This window comes from Mustela nivalis (assembly GCF_964662115.1).
Source record: "Mustela nivalis genome assembly, chromosome: 5".
In the NCBI taxonomy this organism is placed as follows: domain Eukaryota; kingdom Metazoa; phylum Chordata; class Mammalia; order Carnivora; family Mustelidae; genus Mustela; species Mustela nivalis.
The window spans coordinates 72,848,050-72,860,205 of NC_139024.1; the positions used below are offsets into that span (position 1 = coordinate 72,848,050).

At 45.7% G+C, this 12,156-nt stretch overlaps 2 protein-coding genes across 10 annotated transcripts in view; one reads left to right on the top strand and one right to left on the bottom strand.

Annotated features, from left to right (window-relative positions):
- The window catches only part of RSPO3 (R-spondin 3), an 89,711-nt gene extending 87,409 nt beyond the window's left edge, over positions 1-2,302 (bottom strand). The window contains exon 1 of the mRNA XM_082730376.1: positions 1,696-2,302. Within this exon, the coding sequence (XP_082586502.1) occupies positions 1,696-1,792 (97 nt within the window). The 5' untranslated portion in view covers positions 1,793-2,302. The remainder of the gene's footprint in view (positions 1-1,695) is intronic.
- LOC309864677 (uncharacterized protein) overlaps positions 894-12,156 on the top strand; it is a 69,364-nt gene continuing 58,101 nt past the window's right edge. Inside the window, exons 1-4 of one of the 9 annotated variants that reach the window (XM_082730381.1) lie at positions 895-1,646; positions 3,261-3,345; positions 3,704-3,738; positions 11,352-11,406. In XM_082730381.1, coding sequence (XP_082586507.1) covers positions 1,362-1,646; positions 3,261-3,345; positions 3,704-3,738; positions 11,352-11,369 — 423 coding nt within the window. In that variant the 5' untranslated portion in view covers positions 895-1,361 and the 3' untranslated portion in view covers positions 11,370-11,406. Of the gene's footprint in view, positions 1,647-3,260; positions 3,346-3,703; positions 4,104-6,879; positions 8,108-11,351; positions 11,407-12,156 lie in introns of those variants that run through there. The other 8 variants (XM_082730379.1, XM_082730380.1, XM_082730383.1 and 5 more) reach the window with 8 other exon arrangements.

The window sequence follows — 12,156 nt, forward strand, 5'->3', positions numbered from 1 at the left end:
CGTGAGATGAAGTGTCCGCGGGCCCGCGAGGTGAGGAGGCAGGGACCACCAAGACGCAAGGGCAAGGCTTAAGCCCCAGGCCGCCCCTTCGGTGAGGCGGCCTCTCGCCTTGAGTGAAAGGGTGGATGGAGGAGTTACGAAGAACACAAACCATTCAGAAGCCAAGAATAATAAATCGGATGCCCTGACATGTTTAGCCTGGGCCCTCCTGCCCCCTGCTACGCGGTCCCAGGGGTGGTGAGACCCAACAGGAGCCCCTGGCACTTGGGCCCAGCTACGTTTTTTTAAAGGCAGTTTTCAGGTGAACCAGACTTTGTCTGCCAGAGGCTAATGGCACAAAGGGAGCTTTCGGGGACCCTCACGTCCAGGGACAGGGCAGAGACAAACAGCGGCGGAGAAGCGATTGCTAAATATCCATCTCACTCAAGCCTGGGCTGTGTCCCCGCAGCTGCACCCGCGTCAGCCCGGAGGGGCTTAGCCCGCCGGCGCTCCAAGACTGGGTTCGCGCGCGGGACCCGTGGCTTCCAAGCGTCACTGGCTCCCCCGCGGCGGAGGTCTGGGGGGCTATGGGAGTAGCCTCGTTCTCTGTGCCCCGCAAACTCCGGGAAGATTTCTCCCTCCCTGACCCCACCAGCGCCCCCCGAATCGGAACCAGGGTCGCCCCCAGCCCTGCTACTGGCGAACAAGACTGCCCACGCTGGCACAGACCCCAGCGCGCCAGGCACCCAGGGAGCAGGGAAAGGTGCCATTCTCGTCCCGTCTGTCTCCGAATCTCTAGAGGACGCCACCTTTCAGAGAGACCAACCCGGGGTTGAGGGTGCCCTGGGGTACCCACCCATTTAATCCCAGCTAGGGCACTGTTTTCAGGGCGACTTCGCAAGCCAACCTTCCAAGTAACAGGAGACACGAAGCAGTGAGGAGGCGAGCCTGAGCGCTTACGGGGGAACCCCACCCTCACTCTGTGTCTGCCCCAGGAGACCCTTGAAAGAGCCTGAGACGGTGCAAGCGCTCACGCGTGACAGGCAGATCGTTAACTGGAAACTGGGCATCTCCGGCTCCCAGTGGAGGGTTCGGCGGTCCTTTGACCCTCCCCGCAGTGGGATCGCGAGCGGCTCTGCAAGCGCGTAGACACGCGAACCCTGAACGCCCCGCGTGCCCTCCTGCTCCATCCGTGCGTGGTTGCGAGTAGCAGCCGCGCAGGCGCTCGCTCGCTGGCTCCCCGGCCCGCCCGCGGGCAGTTCGCAACCCGAGCGAGGTGTTCCCGAGCGAGGCAGCCACGCGAGGTGAACCGGCGCCGCGGCCGCTCCTCCCCCCGGTTCTTTCTCAGCGGTCGGGGACATCTCGCGGGCCGGGTGTCTAGGATGCCAGGGGCTCCAGCCTCCCGTCCCAGTCACGGAAGGAAAGCACAAATAGCTAGAGCTAGTCTAACGAAAACCGGAACGCTTTCTCGAACCTTAAGTAACGAGGGGGCGGGAGCCACGTTAACGGCCGGTCCGCCCGCTTTGGCACCCGCGAGGATGCGGAGGAAGAGAAGGGCGCGCAGAGGCAGGCGTGAAAGACGCGTTGGATCTCGGAGGCGTGGGGTGCAGGGAGGGAGGACCGCTGACGCCGGGAGCCGACGCAGGACCGGCAGAGAGACCCTACAGGTGAACGCGGCGGGAGGGAGCAAACGTGTAGAAAAAACCCTGCACTTACTTCTTCGCTGGCGCCTTCCCCTGGAGGCGTTTTGGCTGCCGATGTATTCCATAAAGTTCAAAATGATAAAAAACCAAGAAATCAGTCGCAAGTGCATAGTAACCCAGTAATGTTTCCTTTCCTTTCTTCCTTTTCTTTTGTTAATTATATTAAATGTTCTAGAAATATAGGTAAGTGTTAGGCGTATAGGGAGGGAGTCCCCAAGCAGCGGACAACTTCTCCACTCAGATCCGATAGGCGTGCCGGGATGGCAAACGAAGAAGCGGGTCGGGTGCAGGGAAACCAACTACTGTATTTTCAAATTGCCCTCAAGCGCGGCCGTTCCGCAGGGGTGGCTGTCAACACCGCGAGCGAGGGTTCCACGAGCAGCGAGCGGCCTCGCAGGGGCGGCCGCAGGTAGCATGGTGAGGGGCGGCGGCGGGCGGGATCCGGGCGGGCGGGTACCGGCGGCGGCGGCCCCTGGGATTCAGAGGTTGCGGCGGCTTCGGCGACCACGGCGGGGGCCCGGGGATCGTAGGGGAGCGGGCGCCGTCGGCACCGCGGCCATGGCCAAGGGGTTGGCGGAGAGACCCCGAGCTGCTTCTGCTGTTCGCGAGTAGGAGCCGCTCCAGTGGTGGAAGGAGGGAGGGAGGGAGGGAAGGACGGGACGAGGGAGGGGTAAGGGGGGATGGCTGCGGGGGGCGGGGGGAGCTCGGGGGCGGGGAAGGAAACTGCTGGAGCAACAACCCTGAGCGACCTCAATAACTTTCAATTTCAAGAGGGAAAGAGGGAGCTGGAAAAGTACAGGCGTTGCGATTTGGCAGACGGACGGGAAGAGGCGCCTAAGGGGTCCCGGGTCTGCGACGGAGCATCTCTGGACACTGCAAAGAAGGCGGAGAACGCGAGCGGGGGGGAGCGGGGGAGGCAGAGCGTGGCGAGAAGAGCCCCTCAGAAGGCAGCTTTCGCGGGGAGAGGTGGGCGCCCTAGTGCCAGGAGTGTTGAGGCCGAAGGTCCCGCGGGCGCGAGACGCCCGCCCCCCACTTCTGAGCCTGGCTGGTCTCCACCGCCTCAGGCTGGGCGCACCAGGCTCTCCCCACGGAGCGCCCCTGCTACCTCGCGCCTCCACCCCCAGCACCGGCGCGCCACGACTGGCCGGCCCCAGGGCAGCTCGCCCCTCGCCACCTAGGCAGATTGCTGGAGGGTTTCTGTGTGCGGGCTTCTTTCCGGTTTTCTTGAGCACCCACTCCTTTGCTTTCTTCCTTTCAATAAAGGTAGCTGCAGTTGGTTCCCGGGCGACTGATCCGGAGGAGCTCAGTGGGCGCTGACGGTCACTTCGCGGGCGGGTTACCTGCCCCGAGTGGGAAGGACCCCGCCGTGTGTGCGTTCAGGACCATCCCTTTGGAAATTTGGTTGTGCTGCGGCTTTCGTCCAAACTGAGCCTTTGCTGCGTGCGGCTCTGGAAGATCCCTCCACTCCGAAGGCAATGCTCTCCCTAGACTGACTGCCCTCGCTCGGCGCGCGTTCTCTCTCACCCGCTGTCTCCCAGTCTTGAAAAGATCTGTTGTGCAATTTCGTTTGTCGTCTAGGGAGCAGAGAATGATATTCGGAAAGATTTTTCCCAGTCTAAGGGGAGATGGGGGAGGTCCACTACTTCCTCTGTTCCCAGCGCAGGTAAGGGCCCCATGGCAGTGGGAAATAAAGGCCTCTGGTCCACCCAGGGATGGGAGAACGGAGGGTCGGCATTTCTAAGTGGTGTACACTCTGGCTGTGACTAGGCAGTGGTAGGCTTCCCACCAATTTTCTCCAGTAGCAGAAGTCGATGAGCTTCCAGACGTTACTGAAAAAGTATTATTTGAAAGTCACAAGCCCCCGAAGTGATTTTAATATGAACTAATAGGTAGCTGTATTTAACAATATCCGAAGGACTATACTTTATAGCATTACAGTTTTACACAGCCCCTGAGAAGTCACTTTGAAAAAGTCCCTGATTCATAAACACCTTGCTAATTCTTATGCTCAAATAATTTAGGTTTAGAAGACAGCCAAAGCCCTGCTGGAAAGCAAGTAAGATTGTATTTCTCTCTTTCTCCTCCATTTATAATCCCTAAACTTCTATTTATTTTTATTAATAACTGGAATAAGAAGGTCACCGCTCCTACCCATCCCATTTTGCAAACCTGCAATGCTTCAGATTGTATTTCTCTGAAGTCTTCAGTGGTGTGGTTATACAGCCCAGAAGAGAGGACTGAGGAGATGAAATGGCCTGGAAGCAAAAGAAAAGGAAGATGAATGCACCTTCTTGTTAAAGTGCTAAAAATTAGAATCTGAGAACCTGGCCTTTCCATGCTAATTCTTTAATTAAATATTATTAATTACTTTGCATACCTGTGTTGGAATTTTGAAGGTAGGAGTAGTTTTCCTTAGAGTTTATATTATGGGATATGATTTTTTGGCTTATTTTTAATAATTTTTATTTGCAATTATTTCTCTGTGGTAGAATGGTATTGTCTGTACGTTGCAGGCACAGACACGCGCGCACACACGTGCACATACACACAACACACACACACATAAACACACTCCCCGTCTTTATCTGTTGCATAATGTCCAGTTGCAAATGACTGAGTTTAGCACTTTGAACCAGAAAAATTTCAGATAACAGGACAATTCCAATAATGATTACCCAAAAAAGAAGCTACTCTATTTTTCTGTGTCTGTCCCAGTCAGCTTTGCTTTCCTTCTTACTTAATACCTCAGATCCTGAATATCTGCACCATAAAATGTGGGGGATTTAAAGGCTGTGGGAGGCTCCCTTTGAAAAGGACTCCAGAGACTGCCTTTCTAATCCAGGATACTTGAGCCGGATGGGATGAGATTGCAAAAGGGATGTAAAAAAAAAAGCAATTTAGTGAACAACTTCAGGGAAATAAACATGAAGAAAGACATTTACTTTTCACTCTGTATTGTGCAGACATACGTTAGTTTGGATGAGAATAGAAATGACAGTGTAAATAAATAAACAAGCAGAGCCAGAAGCTGCAGGTCTTGATCCATCCCAGGAAAGAAGTACTAGATGCAATATGCAGGAAAAGCTTGTCAAGGAATAAGCACGGTTCTGAGGAAACATAAGGAAAACATTAAACAAATGAAGAGTGTATTCTTTCTCTCTTAACGCTATGCTTTAGAATAACTTTTTCCTGATCCATGTAACCGTACTATTAAATGTGTGTTTACTTGCTTGGCTGAATTGCCCATCCCCTCGACTGTTCTAGCAGCTTAAGAAAAGCATGCCATGGCCTACTTTTGTGCAACATAGGACCTTTTTAAATTTTTAATCAATAAAACAACACTTATAGAAGCCTGTGCCTGCCAGAGGATTACGGGGCCCAAGCCTAAAGCAAGTTAAAAACCATAGGCTCAGCATCGAAGTCAACATTTGCTTGTTGTTTTTCCCCAGAAAACGTGAAAATCCCAGGGAGTTTGAATAACCAGGAACTTAAAGTCAGGCCTGGAGAATAGAATACTTTTGGATAAAGATGGGGGCTTAAACACATCCAGACTAGTTACTACAACTTCTCATCTCCCTTTTACCACCTCCCCCACCAGGCAGTGACAAGAAGTTATTTTTGTCCATTGCAGGAGTGGCACTTTAAGGAAAGAAAATGATTGTCATATTGTTGAATCCATACTCAAATATGTGAAAGGGGGTGTGCTCCAGAAAGAGAGAGCAAGCCCAGTCGTTTGGAATGGGATATAACTAGCAGTGATGAGAGATCTTTGGCAAAGTTCAGGCTGACATCAGTCATTATACCACAGAGCTAACATGCAGATCCTGAAAATGCTCAACTCTCTAGTTACTCAGATGTGGAGGCATCTGAGTAAGTCAAACAGGGTATTGCTGGCTGGGTCTGTGCAACTGACGCAGCTAGAAGTCATCCTTGAAACATAGAGCAGACAGCAGTATTTAAAAGCCATTGAAATTAGCAGATGAAGGACAGCTACTATTTTTAGAGTGAGAAATATAGGAGATAGAATTATTACAGCAATTGAAAAAATGATTAAATGGTTATATAGCATTAAGAAAATGAGAAAGTCAAGACCCATGATGGATTACTTTCTGTCAACAAGAAGGAATGTTCTTCCTCCCAGATGAAGTTATGGGACACTTAGAAAATTGTGGTGAGCACTGTCTGGTGTGCCTGTTTTTAAAAACTTCTTTTTTTCACAAATAAGCTAATTTCTGGGCTCATTTAAAACTGAGTTTCTGCTAGTATTTAATGTAAAGAATTTAATACCTCAGAAATTTTTGATTATAGAGCTTTAGTATTAAGAGGCTATGTGTTGTGGTAAGAAGATTGACTGGCAATCTAGGGATCAAGGTTAAGTTCTTGATCTGTATTTATCATTGTGTTTCTTCGTCTGAAAAATGAGAAAATTCAACTGAATGATCTCCAAAGTGCCTTTTAGCTCTGAAAATAATGGCAACATATCCAAGAAAGAAAGGCAGACTTGTAATTGCAAATGTCAATGCTATTTCTAGTTATGTGACAACAACAGCTTTCACTTACAGGATTGTGATTAATTGAATAGGCCCAGATTTAGAAATCTTCTCACAAACTTGTTGATTTTCTGGAAATGCCTAATCCATTAAAATCCTAGATGACTCTGGCCTAGTACAGTATGTCCAGAGCTGATTTAATCTCTCTAGATGTCTCTAGACTTTGGGACAAGGAAGAACAGATTTTAAAGCTCAGATTGCCGGCAGATGCCTGGAGTGGATAGGGAAAAAGACTTTTGAACCTCCTACAGTCTCATTTCCTGTTTTCAGGAATTCTAGGTGAGGAAGGAATAGGCATTTCATTGAATAGGACTTTCCCTTTTCTTTTGTGTTATTCCATTCTTTTTTCTATCCACATCTTTGGGTTGAGGGTTTATATCCAGGCCTCAGCTTTAGGTTGAGGGGTTACTATCAAAGATATAAAGTACTGGAAGATGGGGTGTGCAAGGCTAGGTGAGGGATAGTTTTAATGAGCATTTTTTTATAGCTGTTTTTGCCTATGTTATCTCAATAGAGCCTCAAAACACTTGTTTCATAGAGGAGACAAGCCAGCAAGGTAAAGTCACTTAACCTAAACTTACATAGAAGCTATTCTTGTTATTTTATATTACCTCAACATCTGTTTTCTCTGTCCTCCCTGACCCTAGGATGTTGACTTCTGTGGACCAGTCATCAGAGATTTTGTCCTGCTTTCTGGTTAGGTTCAGTCAATGGGGACAGCAGTGGGAGCATGCAAGGAAGAGAGGTTCTGCTCCCTGCTTTGGCATCATTCTGGAGACTGATGTATCACTCAGGGTGACTGTAGCTTTGACAAGCCCTATTCCTTGGCTCTAGCTCCTAACCAGTTTTCAATAACACCATCTACCTGCCCTGCCTCTTCAGGCCTAGGAGTACAAATGGTTTCCCACTATTCCTAGTCCTTGGGTTCCTCAGCATCTCCTGTTAGAACCCTTAACTCCGCACTATTGTAAGTAGTCCTTTTATAAAAGTATCTTCCAGGACTTTTTGCTGGGTCTTTAAGTGACACATAAATATCAGAGCTGGGGCTTGAAACCGGTTGTCTGGTTTAAAGCCAGTGATTTAGGCCATGTTTCTCTGGCCTTTCCAGAGAATGCACTGTGATTAAAACTGAGTTGGGTGAAGGGAAGGATGATCAGGGGAGGCTGGAAGGTTACAAGCCAGGAATGCTTTTCTAGTAAGGAAGATGGCATACAACAGCCATCAGATTAAGGTCATGCCCTAAACCAGAATGAGTAACTAGAATCAGAATGGCAATGAGCAAAGTTCATGTTCAAAATTGTAACCAGGCATTAGAAATAAGGTGAGAAACAGGAAAAAGAAGGAGTAAGGCAGGACACAGTATCAATAAAAGATGTATGACATTAATTGTAAGGCTGTTTTGACTAAGTCACTTGTTGGAGGCTACGGCATGGTTGGAGTCGTGGATCAAACCAGGCCCTGACTTGTGTAACTTGTGTTTCAAGTCCCGACATCTTGATAAGGAGTCAAGGACAGGAAAGTTGAGTAACACTGAGAAAGGGTCTGTGCTACGTGTCGTGCGCTCGCCTACGTGACTTCCACACGCTCTCCCTACAGAAGGGAACAATGTGGTCGGGGTCATGAATTCTTAGTTGGTCCTTGTTGTTCCTGTACTTCCCATGACCCACTGCTTGGTTGATTGTCTTGCTAATGGCATTAGCCAAGACTACCTGGCATCACGAGGTTTGCTTGTAGTTAATGTAAACTTGTTACAGAAACTTGCGGTGATCTGACTAGGTACTGATGTATTACTCCTATTGTGGTCTGCCTTATAAATGCTTGTAAGATGTGGAATAAAATCGGCACTGTTGGACATCATCCTCAGTGCTCCTCCTGCCTCCATCTCTTTGTTTCTTAATTTCTTTTCACCATCCTCTTACCCTCACATTTCCTGGTTGATTTATCGTGCTGGCCGCGACAGTCATTTTTTTTTATTTATTTATTTATTTATTTATTTATTTATTTATTCCTGTTAAATCTAAAACCAGTCTTGAGCAATCCACAGGGTACCTTATTGGAAAGGACATAGTAAAGGGTAGCGGCTTAGGTAAGTCAGTTGTGCATTCATCCTACAAATGTTTGTTGATGCTGCCTGCTGTGGGGGACTCCAGGCTAGATAAAGAAGCAGAGTACTATTTATGGTCCTTAAGAATATTGAAGAGATGGCGTGATCATTTGTGTTGGTGTTCTGGTGGAAAGCAGTGTTACAGTCTATGACAAATAAAATGACATGTAGAGGCATCATGGGTATGCTCAAGAACAGGCTTTTTATATTTAGGAAATATCTCTTTAAAGCATCTATATTAAAAAATAAAATGCTTTTCTCCATCCACGTAACTACCTATCATTTATGGTTTGTATTTGTTACTACTGACATAGTAACAGCTACATGAGTTGCCACTTTTGTCAGCTGATTACTCTTCCTTCAAAATTCACTGACCATGTGGCAAGCACCATGCTGACTTCTAGAGATACAAAGCCATGAAGACCAGGGCCTTGCCCTCAAGCAAAATACCCTCAGGGAGGGAGGCAGGCACAGAAACCACTGACACTTACATGAAATAAATGCTGCGCAATAAAGGATGTGTGGTATTTGTGGGAAGAGGAAAGAGAAACAAAGGTGGGGCGGGGGTGGGGTGGGGTGGAGATAAACTCTGTATCTAAGATGTACAGCATTTGAAGGACTTGATGGTGAGTCTTAATGTGGATAAGGAAGGATTCCTTCCTCTGCTCTAGGGTGCTACTGATTCAGAGGTGGAGGTAGAAGCTCTTCTTCTATCTTGTTTTCTGGAGGTCAGTGGTCACAGTTGGCTGCCTGCTTGCTAGGGAGGCAACCATGCTCCTGGAGTGGTATCAGGCCTCCTCCTCCCCCAGCAATTCAATGTGGCTCAGTATTGACCATGTGGGAGTGCTGTTAATGGCTGATACCTGTGCGGGAGTCTATGTAGGTTAATGATTTGACTAGTTTATTTGTAGATACTCTGTGGGTAGATTCTTCTCATGTGAGAAAAATGACACTTCATTTCTCCTATTTCCTATAAGTGTTTGAATGTATTTAGAGTAACAAAGAAATGAGGGTCAGTCTTCTAGGTGCTTTTGTTCTCCAACCCCAGCCTTATGCATCACCATTACCCCACCCCCCCACCCCCGCCGCACATTCTACAGTTCCTTTGCAACTTGTTCTCTCCAGTTCTTTATGGCCCCAACCTTACCGGGAAGACTCATCCATTTGGGTCTCTAGCCCTCTGCATATTAGGAGATCCCAGCTCTGAAACTTAGCCTTAACTCACGTAGTACTGATAAAGGGTTGGCCTAGCTCTGCCCTCCTCTCTTTCTTCTTCTCTTCCATATAATTCTTTCTTTCTAGAAACATACTTTGATTTCACCTTGACCTGTGGATATGACACAGATGTAGGGAGGGAGTTATAACCATTATGTGGAATAGAAAGGGTTGTCATTGGGTGGTGCTTCTGACATTTGCATGCTAACTGGCTTGCCATGCTTTCCAATTATTTCAGTGAGAAGTATTCTGCCAGAAAATGAGGGAAAACAAAGGACTTTCCTCCCAGGCAGATTGTATTCTGTTACATATTGCTGTAACGATCCCTAAAACTTAGTGCCTGAAATTATTGACTATTCATTGCTTCTCACAATTTTGTTAGTTGATTGGTTCTCCTGCTGGTCTCCCTACCTATGCTCAGACACTTCCATTTCTGTGCTGAATTTAACTGTTGGTCACTGAACATGGGTTCATCTGAGATGCTTGGGAAGGTAGGTAGCTCTCCTCCCGTGGTTTTTTCATCCTCTGCGCATGGAGCCCTTTGGATTCTAGATGGATAAAAAGGGGAAACTGCAAGGCCCTTTGGAAGTCCTCCACTCTCATTTCCAATATATTTTGTTGGTTAAAGCAAGTTACAGGGCTAGCCAAGATTCCACAGTTTACCCAATAGACTCCCTCTTTAATATGAGAATTATTTGGCTTGTTTTTAACCCATCAAGGAGCTGGTGAATAGGTTACTGATCTTTGTATAAAGCCAAGTTTTCAAACCCCATTGGCAGGTCAGAAAACTGACACTGAATTGAAATAAAACAAAATGAAGTTTACCATATATTCCATCTGTAAAGATTGTTCTGGTTCTAGATTAGTTCTTTCTCTGGATTAAGTTTAAATTCTAGCCTGGAGACCTCAAACTATCAAGTTAGTACAAAGTTTGAGACTACATTCATGATAAAATTTTGGCCTTGAGTCCATTAATAGAAAGCTGTTATGATTTGGAACTCAGAGAAAAAAAATACTGGGGCATTCTGATAGTAGGGGAAGTCATAAGGGCTTCCTTCATGTAGTGGTAACTTTATCGTTTTATTTTCCTTCCTTTCTTTCTTGTCTCAAGAGCTAAGATAGCATTACTTAAGATTTGTGAATACAACATAGAAGTCTCCTCATTAAAAAGAGCCACTGTGTAAATGCTTTCTTGCTGGGAGGCCTTTCTTTTGTCTACTAAAATTGACTGAAAGACTTACCATTTTCGTGCATATGAACATGAAGTTACTATCATTACATTCCATAATTCTTAGATACAAAGAAATAGGTGCACTACAAAATAGATAAACCTTCAGGGTTTAGGAAAAGAGGCAAGTAAGTTAATGGATTTACTCCTTCACTGCTATTTAATTCTCTAACTTTCTTAGGAATGATACATTGATTTTGCATGACTCTAAGGTGAATTTTCCTATTTGTAATCATAAGAATCATTGCTTTTTTGAGTAATATAATAAATTACATGAAATATGGTCTTTCACATTTTTGTTAAGAATGCATAGCCTAACTTCTAATAGGTAAGTAAGAGCTTGAGGATAGTTCCCCCAAATAATGATACTTATACATATTGCTTGCTTTCCTCTGTGTATATGAATGTGTATATCTTTTATTCATCTATTGGTTCTCATTGATGAAAATATGCACATCCTTATGTATACTACTTGCAGTTATCACAATTAGAAATTTATTTTAAGTACAAATATTCTCAAGGAAGTTCAGAACTAGTGAATTATTTTAATTAGATTGTTTTCTTTGTAACAGATCTCTAACATTTGGTAAGGGGAGAAGGTTCAATCTGTGCAGGGCATTATGAAATGTGAGTATTTGGGAGATTTGTATCTAATAAGGATGCTTAATGATTATGGGAGGTGAAAAGTGAGTGCAGAAACTGCAAGAAAAAGCTACAGTAGAAGGGAGGTGGAGTTCAAGTATGAACTTGTTTCTTCTATGAATGGCCCAGTAAAGCATTAATAAAAATTTGGATTAGACACTTCACTGCAGTCTCCTTAATGTAGGAGGAGATTCTGTTAGTATATAAAATGCACTTCTATAAAAAAAAATTAAATTCCCTGATGCAGATTCACCTGCGTAGGGATATCCTAGGACACAGGAAGGTTATCCAGAATGTATACTAAAGTAGTGCAGATCTAGAAGTAGGTGAGTACGGATGCACATCAGAACCATAATGAATTATCACCTCCCAACAGTTAGAAAGACTAGGATCAGTAACAAGTGTTTGCAAGGATATGGCGAAGAGAGAACCCTTGTGTACTTTAGTGGGAATGTAAATTAGTGTACTATGAAAAATAGGAGGTTCCTCAAAAAGTTAAAAATGGAAATACCCTATGATCCAATAATTCTACTTCTGGGTATTTAACCAAAGGAAATGAAAATACTAATTTAAAAATATATATGTACCCTTATGTTTACTGCAGTATTATTTACAATAGCCAAGATATAGGAGCAACACAAATATGTCCATTGATAGTTGAATGGATAAAGAAGATTATGAGATATTTATATATGTTACATATATATAAAATAGATACACAACCATAAGAAAAGA